Source organism: Acipenser ruthenus, chromosome 14, assembly GCF_902713425.1.
Source record: "Acipenser ruthenus chromosome 14, fAciRut3.2 maternal haplotype, whole genome shotgun sequence".
Taxonomy (NCBI): Eukaryota; Metazoa; Chordata; class Actinopteri; order Acipenseriformes; family Acipenseridae; genus Acipenser; species Acipenser ruthenus.
Window position 1 is genome coordinate 28439074 of NC_081202.1, and position 23947 is coordinate 28463020.

General features: G+C 38.4%; 1 protein-coding gene across 2 annotated transcripts in view; it reads left to right on the forward strand.

The window, feature by feature from the left end:
- The window catches only part of LOC117419564 (alpha-1,3-mannosyl-glycoprotein 4-beta-N-acetylglucosaminyltransferase C), a 151859-nt gene that overhangs the window by 123612 nt on the left and 4300 nt on the right, over positions 1-23947 (forward strand). For both annotated transcript variants that reach the window (XM_034032425.3, XM_034032427.3), the window contains 2 exons: positions 22753-22907; positions 23755-23902. In XM_034032425.3, coding sequence (XP_033888316.2) covers positions 22753-22907; positions 23755-23902 — 303 coding nt within the window. The remainder of the gene's footprint in view (positions 1-22752; positions 22908-23754; positions 23903-23947) is intronic.

A 23947-nucleotide genomic window follows, 5' to 3' on the forward strand; every position in this document is an offset into this window, starting at 1 on the left:
AAAAAGTACATTACATACTGTATCACATCTTATATGCACCAGTGTAATATGTATTTTGTTCTAATGTAGTTAATACTATGAAAAAAATATTATTTCACACAGTTTTCTAAAATCATGATTAAAATTACACCATACCTTACATGGCATTGCATGATCAGTATGTAAACATGTGATAAATGTAATATAAAAGCTCCTGTACAGACTGGAGTCTGGTAATCAGCAGTATGTATGGTGCATCTTGTGCATCATATTGGATGATGGATAGTATAAATGTATTTCTAATGTCACTATATGCATCATAACCCATTCTTTCATTGGTCTTTTAAAAAATAATTTAACTACTGGACAAAATCGAACATCATAAATCAATGGTTTTTCATATTCTTAGTTGAGAATCCTTCTCGTTTCCAGCAAAATGTCAAAGGATCTACAGTTATCTGAGAGAATAGAAAGCTCCAGAAAGTACTGTAAACTGAGGTGTGCCCAGAAGTCTTACTATTTGCCGTTTTTATCATTCATTTTTCTTTTTATTTATACATTGTTCTAATTGCCCTTGTACAATTTTACCACTGTAAATTTGTACAATAATTTGTAGTTTTCCAATGGTTGCACTATGCATTAAATTTTATCAATTATACCTAAGGCTATGATTTTGGCATGGTACATTTTAGTACATTTCACGGGCGAGGTGCAACAAAAAAACAAGAATTCATGGAAAGGTCACCAAATAATTTTTTGTGACATCAACATACACAAGAGCTTTTAAATAATACACCCAAACCAATCATATAAAGACTATTGCTTTTGACAACTCACAAGTTTAAATATGACCTTACAGTACAAAACGTACAGTTAGAGTTTTCCACGATTCAGAAACTTCATGTTGTAAAGAAAGCCTCTGTAAGTCAATAAACTTCTGTTCTCTGATGCATTTGTTCGTCTGTCTTTACAGAAAACAGCTCACTCACTGTTTTTTGTATAGCTCTCCATCCTACTTCAGACTCAACAGCTTGTACTAGCTTCTGTTTATGTAAAGTGCTTTCAATGTCTTTGTCACAGCTTGCTTTTTGTTTGTAATCCACAGGAACATTACATGCTGTACAAAACATCATGCCACTACTTTCATGAAAAGTCCCCTTTGGATATTTTTCACTTCTTTGCTTAGCAGTGATATTTGCCACTTTGCTCGCACCTGTCTCAATTTTTCACAACATAAACTTCCACTCCACTCATTTAATGCTTGCTCGCTCAGCTACAAATCTAATTTACTGACCTACATAGCGACACGTAAATGCTGTGTGCATACACAACCAAATAATTTACAGATATGCACAGATTTGTATTATTATTATCAGTGCATGACTGTGGCAGGATAGCAGCAGAGGGAAGACTCAGAGACAGAAAGTGCAGTGAAACCAAAATATTTTAATTAACAAAACACAAATAAAAAGGCACGATGGCCAACCAAAAAGACAAACACAAAACAGGCTTTAAACAAACCCACAAAAACCCACTCACTCTCTCTCTAACACACGTCTTCTCTCTGTTACACTCACCTCCTAACAAACACTCTCTTCCTAACAAACCCAACCACTCCCTTTTATACAGGTGCCTGGGCTAATTGGGCAATTCGCACCTCATTAGCCCAGGCACATTCCACACATTCCTCACACATACTCACTGAACCACACCCCAAACTCACTCACATCCACTCTAAACAATACAAAAAACACAGAACCACCACAAAATAGGCTGCACCCCATCACACACCTCCCCTCCTTGTGCGCAGCACAACATGGCCTAAATGGCCACCTCCCCCCTCAGTCTCAAAGTCCCGGAAGAGGGGGAAGCACAGTGTCCATGGGGGTGGCCATGGTGGGAGGTCCAGCACCCCCCAACTCTTCGTGGCCGGCAGCTCCCTCTTCCGGGGCTCCCGCCACACACTATCCTGCCGCAAACGTGCGGCTTGGGGAGCTGGTCTCCTGACCTCCCCCACCTTCTTCATGGCCGGCAGCTCCCCTCCGTGGGGCTCCGGCCACAGTGTAGCGACCCCAGGCGAAGCAGGACCCTCAACGACCCCAGGCGAAGCAGGATCCCTGGCGACCCCAGGCGAAGCAGGATCCCTGGCGACCCCAGGCGAAGCAGGATCCCTGGCGACCCCAGGCGACGGCAGCAGCAGCGGACCCTCGGGAGGCGACGGCCGCAGCAGCGGACCCTCGGGAGGTGGAGGCAGAGGCAGCTCCTGCTCCTCTCCCTCAGGTGGTGGAGGCAGAGGCAGCTCCTGCTCCTCTCCCTCGGGTGGTGGTGGTGGAGGCAGAGGCAGCTCCTGCTCCTCTCCCTCGGGTGGTGGTGGTGGAGGCAGAGGCAGCTCCTGCTCCTCTCCCTCGGGTGGTGGTGGTGGTGGAGGCAGAGGCAGCTCCTGCTCCTCTCCCTCAGGTGGTGGAGGCAGAGGCAGCTCCTGCTCCTCTCCCTCGGGTGGTGGTGGTGGAGGCAGAGGCAGCTCCTGCTCCTCTCCCTCGGGTGGTGGTGGTGGAGGCAGAGGCAGCTCCTGCTCCTCTCCCTCGGGTGGTGGCGGCGGTAACAGCAGCTTGTCTCCGTCCGGTGGCGCTGCTGGCTCCTCCGACAGCGGGGTTAGAGCTGTTGGCGCTGCCGGCTCCTCCGACAGCGGGGGTAGGGCTGGTGGCGCTGCCGGCTCCTCCGACAGTGGGGGTAGGGCTGGTGGTGGGCGTCTCCGCTGGGCTCCCTTCAGCAGCAAAAACAGCGGCTGCTGTGGAGCCTGAGCTTCACGCCCTCGTCCCTCCCAAAAAAAAATAGGGGTTTGGGCCTTCAGCTCCTCCCCTCCGGACACAGGACACACTGGCTCCTCCCCTCCGGACCTAGGACGCACTGGCTCCTTCCCTCTGGGCCGTAGACGCACCGACTCCTCCCTCTCGGGCCGTGGACGCACCGACTCCTCCCTCTCGGGCTGTGGACGCACCGACTCCTCCCTCTGGGCCGTAGACGCACCGACTCCTCCCTCTCGGGCCGTGGACGCACCGACTCCTCCCTCTCGGGCTGTGGACGCACCGACTCCTCCCTCTCGGGCTGTGGACGCACCGACTCCTCCCTCTCGGGCTGTGGACGCACCGACTCCTCCCTCTCGGGCTGTGGACGCACCGACTCCTCCCTCTCGGGCTGTGGACGTTCGGGCTCCTCCCACTCGGGCTGTGGACGTTCGGGCTCCTCCCACTCGGGCTGTGGACGTTCGGGCGCCTCCCACTCGGGCTGTTGCAGCGGCAGCTCCTCCTCCTCATACTGGGTGGGGCAGATGGCCACTGTGTGTCCATATGCCCCACAGCCGGGGCACAACTCTGCCGCAAGCCCTTTTAAAAATAGCTCCCAGCTGTCATCTGCCTCCTCCTGGGCCAGCTCCATTTTCCTCCACCTCATCCTCTCTTCCCTTTTTTTTTTTTTTTTTAAACAAAACAAAAAAACCTGCACTTCCGCTCTGAGTCTCCAGGGGGCGCTATCCCACTTCTGACACCAACCTGTGGCAGGATAGCAGCAGAGGGAAGACTCAGAGACAGAAAGTGCAGTGAAACCAAAATATTTTAATTAACAAAACACAAATAAAAAGGCACGATGGCCAACCAAAAAGACAAACACAAAACAGGCTTTAAACAAACCCACAAAAACCCACTCACTCTCTCTCTAACACACGTCTTCTCTCTGTTACACTCACCTCCTAACAAACACTCTCTTCCTAACAAACCCAACCACTCCCTTTTATACAGGTGCCTGGGCTAATTGGGCAATTCGCACCTCATTAGCCCAGGCACATTCCACACATTCCTCACACATACTCACTGAACCACACCCCAAACTCACTCACATCCACTCTAAACAATACAAAAAACACAGAACCACCACAAAATAGGCTGCACCCCATCACAATGACATATTGCATTTTTGACAGATACTGTATAGAGGAAGTGCCTCATCAAATGTGCTTTTACATCCATTTCCAAGATTTCACAGACTTTATTCAAATCGTAGCCTTAATCATACTTGTCTGTTCTTTGTAATGCTTACCTGTGCTTTGCTGTGCTTTTACTAAGCTTCATTATACCTTACTATGCTTTTACTTTGGTACATTTTATAAAGTTCCCAAATCTGCAATGTATCTGCAATGTATGTATGTATTGTATGTAGTCATGCTTCATGTGATCCAATAGATCTACCGTATTTAAGTTGTGTGAGGATTATGTGCAACTATTCAGCAACAATCCTGAGAAAACAGAAGGATCGCAGTCCACAAGAACCATGATAGTTGATGCCAATCTAGTCCATCCCTCAATATAGAGACTGTATAGATCAACTTGTCCATCAAGACACTGTCCCAAGTGTTCCTGGAACATATGCTGAAAACCAACACAAAAGCAATAAGACTGGTCACAAGCAGATTGTGACAGAATGTGGAATGTATTGTGACCTTTAATACTCGAAAAAACATACAAGTTTCCACTATGCACTAGGGCCACTTTTTTAAGGCTATTTCATATTTTCCCTGACAACTCGGATTCAGACCAGAAAACCTCCCTGCTGGATTCTCCACAAAACCTCTCTTACAATTTCAACGATGGAAACCCTGCTACTTGTCATGCCAATCTGCAGGCCACGCATCAGTTCCACCTTCTTCCAGGAACACAGATAAATATGTGTCACAAAGACGGCCGGAGTGGGTGGCGTCAGACCAGATGCAGGAAATAAACAGACAGAGATTTGTGGTTTGGTGAAGCTGGGCGCGTGATTGCGCTCAGCATTTAATAATTAAACAGAACAGAACAGAAAATAAAAGGTTGGAACACAAAAACACAGGGCACGGCACTGGTAGCCAAAATAAAAGGACAAACAAAACGTACTAACACACAAACGGTGGACAAACAAACAAACACGGTGAGTGAAAACACTATTTTTACGTTACGTTATTTTACTTTATTTCTCCTCCGCCTCTCTCCCGTTCTCCACTCAACGAACACCCAACCCCGAGTGACAGAAATGTGCATCTATATATACTGTTGTGCTGGGATTCAATTACTAATTAATTATTCACTTGAATCCCAGCATGTGAATTAGTTAAGTGTACTCCCGTGACCACACATTACATTTTACCAGCACGTGAAGTGATTTGTGCCCTCCTCGTGCCTAAATATAAATCTACATTTTTAAATACACGTGAAACACAGACCCATTTATATCCCGTGTACCAATCTCTATACACCAACATTAACACACGCACGCAACATACAACATATAACATACAAATGCACACAGGGGCGTTGCACATTGCCACAATATGGTTGTAACACCAGATTTGCCGGTTTCAAGCAAATCTGTAACAATTTCAGCTCCTCTGTCTGCTCATCCAAGTCTTGCAGGAATCTCCATCTATGCAACTACTGTGGCAACGCCCACTCTCAATCAGTTTGCCCAGTCACCCCAAGAAATGACATTGAAATCTGCTCGCAGTTTCCACCTGTCACAAAGACGGCCAGAGTGGGTGGCGTCAGACCAGAAAAGGAATACACAGAGACGGTGGTTGTGATGAGCTGAGTGCAATGGCTGCACTCAGCGTTTAATAACAAAATAAAAGGTTTAAACAACGGAATACAAAACAGGACACGGCACTTGCGCCAAAATAAACAGACATACAAAACGGACTAACACTAAACAAACGGTGCACGGACAGACAAACAGACACGGTGAGAACAAACACTTTACGTTTACGTTTTTACTGCTTTAACTCTCCTCTCTCTCTCACCCGTTCTCCTCTTCCGAACACCCAACCACAAGTGACTAAAACGTGCATCTATATATACTGTTGTGCTGGGATTCAATTACTAATTAATTACTCACTTGAATACCAGCACGTGAATTCATTCTGTGCAACCCCGTGCTCACATATTACATTTAACCAGCACGTGAAGTGATTTGTGCTCTCCTCGTGCCTAAATACAAATCTACACTTTTTAAATACACGTGAAACACAGACCCGTTTATATCCCGTGTACCAATCTATACACCAACATTAACATACGCACCCATACATACATACACAGAACACACAAATGCACACAGGGGCGGGGCACTTTGCCACACACCCCAATAATCATCCCAGCTCTGATTTGAAGCCCTCGAACATCACCCAGACCAGCATTTCACAACCTACCTCATCAACGCTCTGCAGCATGGATTTTTACCGGCCTGTCAAGAATCCCAGTATCATCACATATTTGCAATAACTTACACACAGTAACCTCGGACCCTCAATTAGTCAGCATTCTCATTCTGACCGCCCAGCAGAAGCAATTTCCGCTTGGGTCTTAGCCTGCTATGTGTTTAGTGCTCAATGTCCTAACTCCCACTACGAGCAGCTCCCCAATATCCTGGGAAACTACTTTTTTGTCCTTTCATTTTCAGGTTTGTATCCTCTACCTATTCCATCCCGAAAGATTGAGGTTTGCATCCAGTAACTGTTCTATCCTCGGAAGGCCATGCCTCTCCTCATCAAGCCACGCCTCTCCTCAACAAGCAAGACAACCCTTTTATATATTTTCTCTAGAGGTCTCTCCTCTATCAACCCAGTCTATGATCTAACAGGCTATTCTTATAGCCCGGACTCCCACCCCGTTAACTGTCATATCCATAGAAACAATGTCTAAGCAGTGGTAGTGGTTTCCAGAATATGAGAAATGGGCAGGCTCAAACCAAAAGTGGGCATAGTACCATGAAAATTGAAGCGTCTGTAACAAGCTGCTTCCAGGGCATTGACACAATCATTATTTACTTGTGTCTGTCACCCAGGTCAACCCTGCTTTATCAAAACGTGTGTGAAATCATGCAGCCGACCCACATGACCTGACCCAGGTAGGTTCCGACCCAGGTAGAGCATGCCAGTGTGAAAGAGTCTTTAGAAATGGGGGTTGGGTAGGTTTAGATTTTTTCAAAGCAAACCAAAAATATTACCACCTTGAAATTTTGCACAGATGAAGCCGGGACCTTTGAGCGTTTCTTGTGAATTTTTTGAGATTTTTATTTTTGGGGTTTCACCCCAAGGTTAACAGTCAGACACATTAAGGTGTAACTTCCTTTTGTTTGATTTCCAATAAAATGACACCTCCCACAAATCTGTAGCACAAACCGTTTCTGAGTAAAAGGTTTTTAACTGCATTTTAACCTCTCTAACTTTTGACCCCTTGACCTGATCAGTCTAAAAATGTAAATTTGAGCTTTTTTTGCCTGAAACAACCCATGGGATGACCTATATGTCAAAACTATTTTTGAAATGGGGGACATTGATGCCTTTTTAAAGCATGCCGTCATCAGTAGCCAATCAGAGTGCTGTATTTCCTCTGTTGCAGTATGTGTTGTTTTTTTCCATGGATGCTTCTGACACTGTTCTAAACCACAAGGGTCTTCTGATTTTGATTTCAAATATAAAAAATAACTGTCTATTCTCAGTCTCTTACTTGCTCTCCGCATCACAGCGCTGTTTCAAAATGATTATGCCAGAGAATATGTTCTTGTGTGAGTATATATCTATATTAAACATTTTCCTACGGATTTATTTTTATTTTATTTTTTTTTCAAAATAGGCAGTCTTAAGCTGAGGCTGTTGTTAGTTTAGACTTGACTGTAGAAAGCGTTCAATAACTCCTAGTTATCAACAGCATTTTGCTGTCGTTCACTCTTATGAATAGCAGGTTGACGCTCAGGACCGATGAAAACTTTATGCTAATTAGGTAATTGTTAACCTTTCTCTCAATTCGTTAAACACATGCCTTCATAGACGAAAATCTTTGAGGCTTAACGACGCATCTGACTTATCTCTTATGAATAGCAACTGCCGTTAAATAGTTGGCTATGGACCAAATCCGATCATGTACTCCTGTTTTCTCATTTCGACAGGTGTTAACCCTTTATGAACAGACCCCATAGTGTCTTAATACACTTGCATTGCCAGCTGTATAAACACCTAATCATTAAAAGAAGAATCATTGTTAGTTTGCTACTTGTTCTCTATTTATTGCAAAAGTTTATATGTTCCCAGATTTTTTACGAGTTGGTCCCAGATGATACCTTTAATGATAAACTATATAATGTTTCCCCTCTTTTTTTCAAGGTATACTTGTAACATTAATTTTCTAGCACTTCAGTGGAAGGTTTTTTTTTAACAAGTTGGTTTGGCAATATCTAATTTAGAAACAACAAAAGACAAGACATCCCCCTTCCATAAATGGATGTATTATTCTACTCTGTGCTAAGATATTGGTATGAATAGAAACTGCTCATATTTTTTTTTGCTTGAGAAAAATCTATTTAAGTAGCTGAAGGTCTGACACAAAGCAACTGCTGAATTCACGAGATTCTTCTGGCTTAATTGATTATTTGTGCCGAGCTGTGTATCTGTGAAGTTCAGGATACCCCAGGGAAATAATGTAAAATAGGTAAGAAGATTAAATGTGGGAAAATTGCTTTCTACTGGATGTATTGTTAATCTGTTCTCTCTCTCTCTTTTGGAATGTGTTTTTCATCAAGGGTTCCCATTAAAGTGTGGTCCCTACAGCTTCCTGATCATTACAGGAAGCCTCACTAATAGAGATTGTATAAAGTGATACAGAAGACAAGGAACAGTGTTCATTAGGGTTTTTGTCATAGATATGTTTTTTTATTTCTTGCAGCAAGTTAAAATGCACTTTGTTTTTCACTCAGCATCTGGAATTAGAACTTTGGTTCCACAGCAGTCTCCTACGAACAGAATTTTTTTATTGCAGAACTGCTTTAGAGAAGTTATAAATCCCAACACTTAATATACACTCTAAATAGTAATACATCCACTCAAACAAAAATCTTTACATAAATAAATAAATTTATCTAATAACAAATGTTTGGACATTAGTCTTCAGTGTTATGTAATATTTTTTTTTTCCTTTAAGTATTAATGCTTCTAAAATAATTAATCCAGTTATTTTCAGTATTATATTGTATGATTTGTAGCATTAACAGTGTTTTTTTTACATTAAGAAAAAAAGCTCAAAGTTACAGTATACGGCAGAAGTCTAGTCCATCAAACCACGGCCCCAGTTTTTCCCACAAAATCTTCTCTCTCAGCCCCAGTGTAAATCTTAAATTTAAAACATACCCCATGTTCGATTCACAAAGCTGAAAAGATTTGACCCCAAAATTCACAGGCTTATTTATAATATAATGTTTAAACCCTAATCGAGTTTTCTCTGGAATCATTCCCTTATCAATTGACAGCTCTCGTTCAGACATACTGTGGTGCTGAACATCAGTTTATGTTTATCAGCGGCCGGACCTTGTATAGTTTGTTTTATTTTTCATTGGCCAAATGCAAAAATCTCCATATTGCTTAAACTGATTTCAATTAATTACCAGTACGACTCGTAGCGCCTCTTCGTCACACAATGCTCCATTGACAGCCTAATACCCCAAAAAGTCAGTAGGGGCCCACGTCTTGCTAATAGCTATATTAGGGTGCTTTCTGATAAACTGATTGGTGTTACTGTTTGTATTTATTCCGAAGGTTTGGCAAGTATCGTCACCCCGCAAAAGATACAAAAAATGACAGAGCATCAGATGATTCAGAGACATACTGGAGTATTTCTACAACCTGGCATTTCCTCGAAAAAGGTGCCTATTAGAATGCTTCCTGTCGCTTTACTCCACTGACTATAGTCAAGATCAGGTCTGTAGAGTTCCTGTGTAGCAAATGCCTGAAAATCTTTCTCCTGAGCTTGAACTGAAATCTAAAACTTGATCAGACAACTCACTACTTGACTTTTCACTAGTTAGCTCAAAGTCGGACATTATTATTGTAAATTCACCACAAATATCAACCTTTTCGTAGTTGTCAAATCTCCTTTGATCTCGCCTCAGCCCCACCTCAGAAACACTTCAAAGAAACCACCTGTAATCATCATAAAAAAAACCTGAAATCCTATTGGTCAATTTGCAAGACTGACACACTCCCTTTCTGTATGGCTGTTGATGTTAACCGCTTAAATCTTTATATAAAGCTTCTATCGCTCTGGCAACACATGATTCTTGCTAGCTGTTTTTTCGGCTTCAGGTGTATTTGCGCTCATTCAAGCAAGCTGCTACTGGTGTATAGGGGCGCATGCGTCAACCCACTTAAGGGGCTTGGGGTGTTTATAGTTAATACCGTTACAAATAATAACTGAATTACAAAACACAACAGAAATACAAACTACTAAAGCTATCTTTTTTTACAATATTATGCTCAAATGGTACAAAAAACTATATTTTGTATAAAATAAAGCTTATATTTTGCTTAATAATATTGTAAATACACACAGCCCCCACATGTCTATGTATTGAAGTATGTTTTGTATTAGTTTAACCTTCTCAGATAAAAATAACATTACATTTTTTACCATGAAGTAAACAAGATCAAACTCAAGTACTGTAAGACTGAAGGGGCAATGGTGTTATGGGTTATGTGACTGTGCAGGCTAATTGACAACTCTCATGCCTTTCACCTCTGGAAGCCAAGCTTCAAGAGAAATGACTTTGGCAGTCCCAACCCAGTGAAGAATAGTGCATCAGTTGGCACAAATGGAAGTTAGGGAGCCTCTGAATGGATCTCCATTCTTGACCTTAGGCAGTGCCAGCTTTCATGAGCACTGGATACTTAGATATGAGGTGCAATAGAGTTTTTTTTTTTTTTTTAAGCAACTGGATAGTGTAATGCAAACATTTAATATGTGACGTAGTCTAGGTTACAAATGTAAATCAGTTTGGGAAGTCACATGAATTTTGCATCCTGTAAATGACTCCTTTAAAAAAAAAAAAAAAAAAAGGTTTATTTTCTCAACAGCCATAAACAACTCTCTTTATTTACTGCAGTAAAATACATTTCCATTTGTATTGATTTTAGCAGAAACATGTGTTAACTATTAACACAGCCTTGTGTGCTGCGTTCTTATATGACGCAGACTGATCTAAATATGATCTTCTTTCACTGATTCAAGATACTTTAAAGATTCCTATAACTTTATTCTGAGTTCAACCAGAATGATTGTACTGTAAAACAGTGGTTAGACTGTATCATAGGATTCAAAAGTAAGGTCAAATGAAAAGAGCTTTGGGTGGGTGATAGCATAGTGTCTTTCTAGACCTTAACTGCCATTGATTGGTACTCACTTTTAGATTTGCTGTAAGGGCAGCTTTTTTGTTTTCAAATCAACACATTAATAAATAAGTGTGTTTTGAATTTCTTAATACCTACCAACAAATACATCTTGAAGGCAATTACTCTGGAAATATGAGTATCAGCACACCCCTACTAGCTGGTACACTCAGTGGCAGTCAAGTGGTTAAGTATATTTTTTGTCCAGTAGCAAAATTAAATGACTAATGAACAATGATACTCATCATAAAACCTCTAGTCAGCGCAATCCAAAAAGACTATCTTTTTTTTCATGGACCAGACTATAGAATTACACAATCCAACAAGTATATCTTTTTTTTTCATGCATCAGACTATAGAATTATAGAATGAGCAGACCGAAGAGATACAATAGTACAGTAATCCACTATTATATTACACAAGCACAGCAGTAATGTCAGCATTAATGCAAAAGCAAGATAAGTTGACGCCATTTTACTGAATCTAAGTCTGTGTAGAGAAACTAAATCAATCCTTCGATTTCCAGACATTGGGTAAAAATTGAATCTTTTAGAATAACGTCTTTAATACCGGTAAATACATTTTATTGTTACTTAGCTTTCATGTTGGTTGTCTTTTATGAATAAAGCATCCATTTAATTTTGTGAATAAAACATCAATAAGGAACAGAGGGACGGTGTGTCATTCAGAAATACAGCCATTTAAGAACAACAAAATAGGCTTGGTTTACATGCAAAAATAAAAATAGGACTCATTCAAGCTATTTTGGTACACTATAGTAGCTTTTGGGCAATTTGGATTAACATGTAGTTTCCTTTATGGGAAATCAATTCTTCAAAATTCAAATTACCTAATTAATGTTAATATAGGATGGAATGTTTAAATATTTCTGTCAGTGTTCTGTCAGTGTTCCAATCTGGCCTTGTGCGACAACAACAACAACAATAATAATAATAATAATAATAATAATAATAATAATAATAATAATAATAATAATAATAATAATAATAATAACTGTCAGGCAGTTTTACAGCTCCCAAGACCCAGTACCAGTACAAACACTTACGCAATTACTGGAAGAAGTGGGTTTAGTTCTTGATAATTGACAAGTTTGCAATCAGTAACTTCACCAGTTCTCCACAAGAAGATTTTGAAAGTTTTTTTTCCAAAAAATGCATCGGCCAGCCACCTTGGTTCACGCACAAACACCATTTTTGAAAAAGTTAATTGTATTGACACAGACATGATGGTTTTCTGGTTTGGAGTTAATCTATTAAACCGTTTCTAAACTGAAGCAGTTTTAAATTTAAAAAGAAAATGTAGGTCCGGCAGCCATCTTGTTTAACAAAACAATGCCATTTTGCCATATTTGAATTCTGTTGTCAGCGGGATGATGCTACCAAGTCGGGAGTAAGTTGGTTAAATGGTTTTTGAACAGTTTGTTGTTTGGTGCGCGTTTTGGCAAATTTGGTGGCAGCCAGTTTGATAGTAAAATTTATCGCAGCAACTTCTGCTTTGCAAAGTTGAAGCGGGTTTGGTTGCTGATAAGATATGCCAAGTGTCAGATCAATCACTTCACCGGTTCCCAAGAATAAAATTTCGAAAAGTTTCTAAAAAAAAATGTGTCAGACGGCCATTTTGGTTCGGGGCAACACCATTTTTTTAAGAGTGAGTTGTATTGATACAGTGACAGGGATGCTGCTTGTGAAATTTGGAGTTAGACAAGTAAACCGTTTGTCAATTGAAGCGGTTTTAAATTTAAGACGTAAATGGCCATCTGGCTACCATATTGTTTTATAAAACATCAATATTTGATTCTTAAAAACATAAGGTTTCAAAGGTTACCTCTTTGGTATGGTGCGCCACTGGTTTTATTTTCAATTACACATGTACAAGTAAGAAAGAATAGAAGAAAAGAGGCAAGAGAGACATGGCAAAAGCATGTCAGTGGGGCTCTGGCCATCAAAATCTGTAGAACATTATTCCATGGGTCATCATCAGCGTTCTATGACACCATATATTCTTAAAGTGAGAGCCAGAAAAATGCTTAATGCCACTTCTTCAAATCCTTTAAATGCTATTTTTAAAGATCCAGTCAGGTTATAATTTTGCTTTCATTGAATAGTATTCCATGTATTCACCATTCATTATTGTGTTATTAATGCTACATGGAAGAGGCCGCTGTTGCCGCCTTTAGCTTTTTGTCTCTTTGCATAACAAATAGGATGTTTGCAGGTTTAGACAGATGTATACTCAGCAGGTTCAACAGGGGATTTTGCTGGACTAATGTGGTGAATTATAAACATTTTCTGTTGAGTGTTATTGTTAACAAAATAAATCTCCACTCAGTAATGCAATGGATTGCACACTGGCATGAACCGGATAATTTAAAAATGATTCCGTTGTGTATTGTGCATTCTGTTTGCTGATGACTGGGTGGTGTATTTTAGTTTATATAATGTACACTGCCCTTAATATAATCTATTAAAAGGCAACCAATGGTGATGTTTAGTTTGACTGAAGTAGTACAGTACAACTTTAAGACAAGTTTTTTTTTCTTTCATTTTGTTATAGTCAGTATCAATTTGGTGACATTATCATTATTATTTAATTATTTAGCAGACACCTTTGTCCAAAGCAACTTACAGAAAATGTAACAAAATATAAAAGTATGTAAATTACAGGCAATAAAAATGCAAAAGAAAACACATATATACAACGTAAATATAAAGGAACAAATACAAAAAGATATAAATAGGAATTTACTAATTATTAACTACATCGTATCTACTAAATAATTGCATTTGATTACATATAACTCAATTACTGACATGTTCAAATCAAGTATTAATGGAGAATGTAATTGTGATAACATTTGTAAAGTAGTTTTCAAAAGCAGAATTTTGTCTGAATTTGTGCACTTTTACTATTAACAAAAGGTAAAGCATTTTTCTTCAAATCTGATCATTTTTAGTCTGCCAAAATAATATATTGGCCACTTGGGTCCAAGATAGCCAAACTTATTATTGCTAGATACTGGGTTAACATTGAACATTCTCTGTCACAAATAGCATCATGAATCAAAGAAACAGGCAGTAATTGGGCCAGTTTACAACGAGATAGTGTGCTTCGCTTTGTCAACATGGTTCTTATTCTTAGAATAAATTATACAAAATGTGCAATGCAAGTATTTTTAAATTATACTGTAACTACGGTTACATTAAACACATAGTGGTAAAGATAATTTTTTTTTTTTTTTACAGTACAGCTAGGGACATTAGACTATTCTCAGATCACTGACAAAAAAGTGTCATGCACGGGATTTACAAAAGGAGCCAGGGGTAACAATGCAGCTTAACTCCGAATTTTAGAGCGTCCATCGGAATACATCTCACCAGCTTTGATACATGCTTACAACCTCGAGTTAAGTTTGATACATTTCACCTGCTTTCCACAAAGAATGACACTTTGTATCAAATATAAACCAATGAACATAAACTGATAAATACGCACCACATTCCTGTGAATGCCAAAAGTAGAAATATGTAGCATGTTTACACAGATAATCATAAATAACCCTAAAATAAAACAGGGTAGTGTCAAATGTATCAACACCAGCCTGCATTTGTAAGTCTAATGTTTTTGCTTGTCAGGTTAGCTCAAATAACCAAAAGATCGCTCCATCTCTCACCCCCACTAGCTGTATGCAGGTATGTTTTGACATGCACGCTTTTCATGCACGAAAATAACCTTTCATTTGCCAAACTGATACAAACATTTGCATATCGAAAATCTGTTAGAAAAAGAAATGCATTGATTTTCATGTATAACATTACCTAAACATATAGCATTACCTTCCAAATAAATGCATATTTAAGAAATGTAACATTTTAATTATAGTAGTACATTTCAACCAAAGTGTATCTAATACTGTAGACTACCACCTTAAGTTAAATATCATTTACCACCGTTCTACTGTGTTGTCATGGTACTATCAGTGAAATTCTGCCCACTGTCATCCGAACACCATTGAACCTCCATGGGATGTTTCAATTGAAGTACAAAGTCCTGTACCAATATGAGCTTGGAGGAAGCCCTTCAAGAGAAATGCAACCATATACCAGAAGCCAACCCTTTTATTAATCTCCCAATTATTTGCTGTAATTTATGGCCGGTGAAAACAAAATGTCAAGAAAATCACAGTGAGCAATCACAATTTACTGTAATGCTTATGCTGTCTATTTAGAGGTATACTGTTTGAAAGGAATATTGCATGCAGGTGGCATCACAGGCACTAATGACAATCTAGTTGCATGGTTTAAAGTAGTTGCTTTATAATTGCATAGGTAATTATTGCAATTACCATATAACTAATGTCACTTAGAGTAACCCTGATACGTTTAAATGAATAGCCAAGGACAGAGTAAGTGTGTAAGAGTAAAAAAAGAATATGTGAAAATGATCCATCTTCCAGTTTGACACTTTAAATGCAACTAGTACAAACTACTACCTTTAGTTAAACTTGTCATTAATAATGTTTTCTTAATTAATCCATGTTGTATGGTAGGTTAAAACTATAAGTCAAATCGGCAAACGGTTTGGCTGATTACTTTGAAAGTTAATTATAGTCTCATCTCATGTTCATGTTTAAAATGCTGTAAACAAAACCAAAAAAACCCTACCAGATCGTGTCAGGTAGAAATGAAATTATATATGTTCTGTTGAAATGCTTTGCAATACTGGTACAGTAGGTAGAAATTCAATCAGAAAAAAGTCTCTTGACAATGCAATGAATCAAAGAACCCCTGACCAACCTTGACAGAGTCTGCTTGATCAAGTATGAACTGTCACCCAATATGCATGCCAGCGTCAGTGACACACTGTCTCTGGAGGTGAAAAGTGCTCAGTGCCTACTGGCGCTGGTGTATAACACCTGTAACATGTTAAACCAGCGCTCAGTGCTGCACCGCCGCAGACCAGCAGCCAATTGCAACCTAGCAAGCCAATATAGAAAGTGTCACATGACAAGTGTTCGTGTGGTGTTTTAGCTTGCTGAAATCATTTTCTTTAGAAACTTTATTTTTATTTTTGATGGCGCACATTGTAAGTGATATTCTGGAAGAGGAGACTCCCTTTTCAAAGCGCGTAGAAACAAGCAATCAGCAGCGACACTGCTTCCCAGCAGCTTTTGTCGAAATTATTTTTATATTTATTTTCTGTTAACATTAGTTTATGGATAATCTTGTTTTTTTTTTTTTAAACCAATTAAATTGTTACAAAAAAAGACTATTCTATAGTCCATTCATTTTAATTCCGTACATGGTCTTGTTGTACTAGTGCTCAAATATACACTCCCTTTTTTCTTTCTATATTTACCCGAAACCTCGGTTAATATAATTTTAGGAAATGACATGTCAGCACTGTGCTTGCATCCAGAGCGCGTCTGCCGATGAAAATAAAAATACGGCTAAAAACAAAACAGTATTCGGTTCAACAGAGACAGTTAGTAACTTAAAAACACATAAGCTAAGTGCTCCATGTCTGTCTGTACAGTTTGAATTTTGAATGTGCCGCCCCTGCTAGCTCTGCGACGCTCAGCCAATAGGCAGGGACGGGACGTTGAAAAGAATTGTGGGAAATGTGGGATCAGGTATAGAAGCAAAGGTATATATCAAGGTCTTAAAATGACATTTCCCACAATTCTTTTCAACGTCCGTAAATTTAAAAGAGAATTTCGACAAAAGCTGCCGGGAAGCACTGTCGCTGCTGATTGCTTGTTTCTACGTGCTTTGAAAAGGGAGTCTCATTTTCCAGAATATCACTTACAATGTGCGCCATCAAAAATAAAAATAAAGTTTCTAAAGAAAATGATTTCAGCAAGCTAAAACACCACATGAACACTTGTCATGTGACACTTTCTATATTTGCTTGCTAGGTTTCAATTGGCTGCTGGTCCGCGGCGGTGCGGCACTGAGCACTGGTTTAACATGTTACAGGTGTTATACACCAGCGCCAGTAGGCACTGAGCGCTTTTCACCTCCAGAGACAGTGTGTCACTGACGCTGGCATGCGTATCGGGTGGAACTGTAGGGGGTCCCTTCAAGGTCTAAACTCAAGCTTTCATCATGGCACAAGTATTTCAGTTATTTTCCTTTTGAATCTTCCTACCATGACACACGCCCTCAAAAAAAGCTGCTGTAAAAAAATGTCCTTCATTGTCTTGAATATTTTTTTTCTTGCTTGTTTTTTTATTTCACCTAATTGTGTTTTTAATAAATTGTAATCAATTTATGAATTCATGTCCCCAATGTCATAGATTTTTAATACATGGCTTGGACTGTTGGCTTGTATAAACATTTTCCATAGTAAACGCATAGCAAAGTGTAATCAAGTACTGTGAAAGCATGGTAAAGCATAGAGTAGGTAAGCATTGTAAAGTCCTAAAAGGTACAGTTAAGCATATTAAAAAAAAAATACATGGTAAAATATGGTAAATTCACAGTATAACAATGGGAAAACTGCAAGAATACTGTGCACATTTTCCCTAGGTAAACCGTTATAAGGGGAAGACTGGAACTTCCTCCAAAGGCCATACTAGCTATGTTTTGTGTGGTTATATTGGAAGTTGATGGACAATATTTGATGTACCACTGTACTTGTGAGATGGACTCAGAATAAAAAGCAAATAGCAGCCTGTATTCTGGACTTTTTTTGCCTAAAATAAATGCATGTCAGTGAATATAGTGGGAGAGCAATTGTTTGTCAAAATTATGTATTGGTTTGACAAGACTTCAGAAGTTTAAATAAGTCATACTATCTCTGTTAGCCCCAGTATTATATCATCTTATGTACTAGCTATGAGTCTATCAGGTGTTACATCACATGCAAGATTCAAATAGTACATACATACGTACTGGATGTTAGAGTATTCTATCTTTAAACAAGTTTACACCCTTCTACTGTGGCAAGTTATAAAGGCATAGTTTGTAAAAGTTTTCAGCTTTATATCACTGATAATGTTGAGGACTTAAAATCAGTTTCTGCTGTAAGCCCTGAGCTTCTGCCAGTAAGACTATTGCAGGTGAGGCTTCCCCTGGGCTATTACCAAATCTCACAACAGAGAGAGCTTGAGAGTGAATGTTCCTAGAAATCTAAAGTCATTCCTGTTTAGGCATAAATGTTTAACACTAATATAAGCTTTTGCATTTTTTTCCAGTGCTGAAAATGAGAAATACATGTCTGTACTTAAAATATATGAGCATAAAAGTGTGTGTGATTGCAAGAGCAACCTTAGATGAATACAGTATGAGCAACATTAATAAAAACTTTAGTCATTGTAACACTGAGCAAGACATTATCGTATCTGGTCTGGTAAACCAGAATGTCAACCAGCTTTTAGGATTTTAGGTGCATTTATGCTGACATCTGGTGGTGTGAAGCAGACAGTAGTTATTTTTTTATTATTATTATTATTATTATTATTATTATTATTATTATTATTATTATTATTATTATTATTAAGAATTTGAACACAGTATAGTTTTCAAAACCTTTCAATATTAATTACTTTACTGCTGACCATTTTAAAAAGTGACCTTGTATTTTAAATACACCAAAACAGCAGTTTTAAGCAGCTTAACAAATATCAAACTTTATTTAATCAACAGACTTCAAATCATTCTTTAAATAACTCTTAAGTTAAAGCTTTATGAATAGGGCCCTGTTCAAGGGTAGTGTTGCAGTCAGGAAAGCTAGTGACAGCTGAAATCCAGCACTTGGATGTGCACTTTTATAAACAAAAACACAAAACAACCATCACCCCCCCCCCTGCGCTATCACGGTGAAACTAATACCCTGTTTACATTAGCCACTTTTAACCGGCTTTGAGGTGGCTAAGCTCTTAGTACAGCTTTCTTTTTTTTTTCTTTTTGTAGTGTAAACGCAGCTGTCCCAGGTCCAGCCGTCTCAAGTGTCCTGCTGCAGTGGGGGCTCTGGTCTGTTTTTTTTGCTCTACTGTGAACGCATCGGTCCTTAACGTTTGTAACGTACACTCCTCGGCAAAGCCCCCATTGTCAGCGTCAAACAACCACAGACAACAGCAACAGGAAGTTTGGATTGTTACTCGGACAACAGAACCAAAACATATTTGACAGAACGATGAGAGCGACAGAGGGACGGGATTTCAAAATACAGACTTTTACATATGTGCTATAATGTGAAAAGACATTTAAACGTGTATAATTTATATGGGATAAATGTGAAACAAGCCTAGTTGCCACCATTGTCAGAAATATTCTTTTTTTACACATATCTACAAACGTAACCTGTGGTCGTATTTTGATAAGTATCATTATGCGGATATGTTTTGGTTTTGTGGTTACCTCTATCTAGAATTAAACAAATCATTACAGTGAAGTCAGTAAGAAAATAAAAGGTGTCCTTCACGGGGTGAATATAGTCCTTTGTTTAATAGTAACATGCTTTTTGACCTGAACATAGAGCTTGTGTATATGCTTCACGGCACTATCAATTATACAATTTGAAAAATAAAGCTGCAAGCTTGTGGAAGTATAATCAATTTAAATGTATAGGCTTTATTTTTCAAACTGTATCATAGTAAGTGCCGTGATGTGAATATTTATAAAGCACTAGCTTCAGATGTAAAAGCATTTTACTTTTAAACAAAGGACTGTATTCACTCCAGAAATCTGGCATTTAATTAACCAATTTAGCTTGACCGCATTATCATATGTTTTTTTTTTTTGTGTTCCCCTCCAGACTAACCATTTACACATAGCTGGCTTGTCTGACTGTTGGAGGAGACCCAGACAACAATGCAGGGATTTAATATAAATCCCCTGCTTTAAACACAAATATATACAGTACAATATTTACATCCCATACCACACAAACACAAAATATAGACACATTTACTGTACATGTGTAGGACGTCTGTACTGTCACAGGACCTACAGTATATTGTATTTTTTTTTTCTGCTAAAGAAAAGTGAAACAACAACACTGGCAGGTTTCTGTTAATGCAGAGATGTCAATTGTGCAGAATGTGGAGGTTTTGTGGTTCCAACTTGTCACCTGATTAAAACCCAGGCCTTCAGATGTGAAAGCTACTGTAAAATGGGTTAGTGAATTGTCCCTCTAGGCCACAAAGCTCTTAGCATTTTTTTTTCTTTATTACGTATATGATAAAAATCACATAACTTTAAACAAATTCATGATCGCCCAATAATGTCATTGACACTTGCAAGGAAATTACTTTGGACACAGTTTCCTATAAGATGACCAGCCCTTTGGATGCTTAAAAAACACTTTTAGCAATCCATAGAATAAAATCCATTTTTCGTATCCTTGGTATTCATGCATATTTTACAAATGTTTAAAATATCTTCAGGATAAAATAGTTTAATGTGCAATGCATAAACCCAAACTTCAATCCCTCTATTTGTCTCAGATATTCCAGTTTGGCTTACTCAATTCATCCAATTCTTTGAAAACCCACAACCATCTTTCTAAGCTTTTAAGTTCCTTTGCTTACATCTTGTTTCTGCAAAATCAGTATCCCTTGAGATAGTATCATACACATTCTGTCAAAATCTCATATCTCTAAAATACACACTGTTAAACATGCCAATTTGATTAAAAAGCCTGCCACCCTAGATGCATCCAATTTTACACAAACACCAACTAAAAGTTGGGACTTTTTCTTTCAGCTTCACTGACAGATCTGTTTCAAATATGCCAGAATTGGCTTTTGAGGTTTTGACAGCTCAGACACCTGCTTAGGTTGATAAAATGAAATGTTTCCTTAGAAGTATGAGCTTTGCAGCTGTGTATCACAAACCATCCTTGTGAAAACAAAACTGAAAATAAGATATCTAGCTTGAATAAATTCACAGCTGAATCACTAGGCCAGGGCCAGCCTGTCAGGCTGGATTTGGATGCTGTGTCCCTCTTTGCCTCCCTCGCCAGAGCTTACAAGAGGGAGGATGAGACATCAACTTTGTGAAAGACACTTTAATGAAGCTGTCATTAAAAAGTTGCTTTGTACTCCCTCAACACCAGGACACCCCCTGTATTTAATCAAACCTTTTGAATGCAGACGCAGCCCGTTCACAGATTTTGCAATTAGAAACATTGCAGGATTGATTTGTACATGGCTTAAATTTAGAAAATCAATGGCTTTTAGTTCAAGTGTCTAGGGGGAGGAGGTAGCTTATTATTTTTCCTTCGGTCTCGTCCTCAAAAATCATGCCTTGTGGGTTGTTGTTTCCACAGAGGATAGTTGACAGCAGATAACCTTCTGGTAAAGATCTCTTGTCACCACTGTGTTCCAACATAACAACATAAATACTGACTTGATATTGTTAACCCTCAGTCAACGTGTAGTTTAGAATGTTTTCAATGGTTGGTGGTATCTGGCAACTGGTATTATTGTAGTAAGAATCTGCCCCTCTTCCAAAAGCAAGACTGTTGGCATATCCAAATTTAAAGCAACCAGACTGAGTACAGAGCCACTCACTGCTCACAATAAATTGCCTTTTCCCCCATCCATTATTGTAATATATCAGATTAAAAAAAAAAAAAAAAAAAAAACATTTTAAATAAATTAAGCAATTACCTATACAGTAGATCATATTGCAGTTGCCCAAATGTGTGCCAAGGTAATGGTTTCGAGTAGCTATGGAGTAATACAGAAGTCTCCCCCATTTGAGAGGAAATATAAATGGAGATGATTGGTTTGTTCCCCTGCATAACAACTAAATGAACTATCAAGTGTGTGGTTCGCCAGTTTTAGTTCTTACCGTCATCTGAAAATACAAGATCCTCCCTAGGTTTGTTGCTGAATGAATGCCTACTTGATGGCATACAAAATTTACTAAGCATACCCTTCCATTTTTTTTTATTTTATTTTTTATTTGTAATCGTTTTTGAGTCAGACTTCCAATGTAGCTTTTTGGTCTCTGCACAGTAGTTGTTTTGGCAGTTTATTTATGGTGGCAGGTATTGCTGCATTCCATCTCATTCAAGTTTTTGCACTTAGTACTTCGCTATTCAAGGTAGTTAAAAACGATATTTCATCATGATTTTAAGTAACATTATTAACACTGTTATTGTTTAGTAACTACTTAGTAATGGCAATTGCATTAATATAAAGTAAACATGAATTACTGCTGCATTCCATACTTATTCATACTGAACCCCAAACCCAACATGAATTCCTCATGAACAGTGATAGTGTTATTATGAAAAGACACAGGGTAAATAATAGTATGAACAAAGGAAACCCTGTGTTAGGTCATTTAGGAATGAATAATATAACCAAGGTTAGGGTTTACCTTTCAGCTAACTGTGTAGACTTCAAGGAGTGAAGTCGCTGATTTCAAATTCCAAGGTCTCAGGATCAAAACCTTGCTTCAGGCATAATCTGAAATATATGTGTATCTGTCAGAAAACATGTATATTGCCAAAACATTTAGGTGTTATAAATGATGCTTATTGTATATACTTGTGCATTTTTGCAGGAGACGTCAGCAACTGTATTTCTGTCATGAGGCTGTTGTGGAAGTACATGGATAAAATGAGGTGTTTTCGGAAGCGATTGACTATCCCTTTTATGGGGATCCTTATTACATGTCTCCTTTTTGTAAACCTGTATATGGAGGATGGTTATGTTTTGGTAAGTAACGAATGGTATTGTGTAACTGTAGTATCTTTTTTCACCATTATTTAAAATGTCACAAAAAATGCTTCCAACGTTTGAATCTTTTTGGATTATAATTAATGTAATGTTATTTTTGCATGAAAATACTGAGTAATTCCTTGTGACATGTGACTGCATCGTACAACTATAATAAATAGTTGTTTTTATTTCCTACAGCAAAATCTTAATATTCATTTTACACATATTAAATAGGGAAAATAAGGGTGTTAATTGAAAACTAGCAAATGTAATCAGATGTAGACTTTCTTCATTATGGTGCTACATGTATTATATCTACAGTAGTTTCTACACTGTTAGTAAGTGTGAGAATTCCGTACCTGCATGCATTCTAAATATTTTTTTTTCAATGAAAGCAAACATTTGACGCTATGCTATATGTAAATATAGTTTGATTTTTACAAGTTATGTAAAGAAAAAAAAGGGTCTTAATCTCAGAATCATTTAATACACAGCTGGCACAATATTCATTCCTGGATAGCAGGTTTCCATGGAAACAAGCACAGAGTGCAGGCAACAGGACAGAAACATATATTGAGTAAATAACATAAATTTGGGACACATACATTATAACAGTGTTTAGACATTTTAAGGTCATTAGCATAATATAATATTTTTGTTTCAAAATAGATTGTGATATTGTTACAGGTGTGAAGGAAGCACATGCACAATGTCAAGTAACATGTGCAAGAATATAAGTTTGATAAATTACTTCATTTAAAATGTCTCTTGTTTGATTGAGCCTAAACGTTTAGCTTGTCTGTGGACGATGTGATCAAATTAACATTTGTATCTTTGTATTTAGGAAGAGGATAAGAGGCAGCTGCGGGAAACATCAATACAACAGCTTAATTCAGAAAGATATGTCCACACATTTAAAGATTTGTCTAACTTCTCAGGTGCAATAAATGTTACCTATCGCTATCTTGCTGGTTCACCTTTACCTAGAAAAAGTGAGTAAAGTATGATTTATTTATTTTGCATCCCTAACATTATTA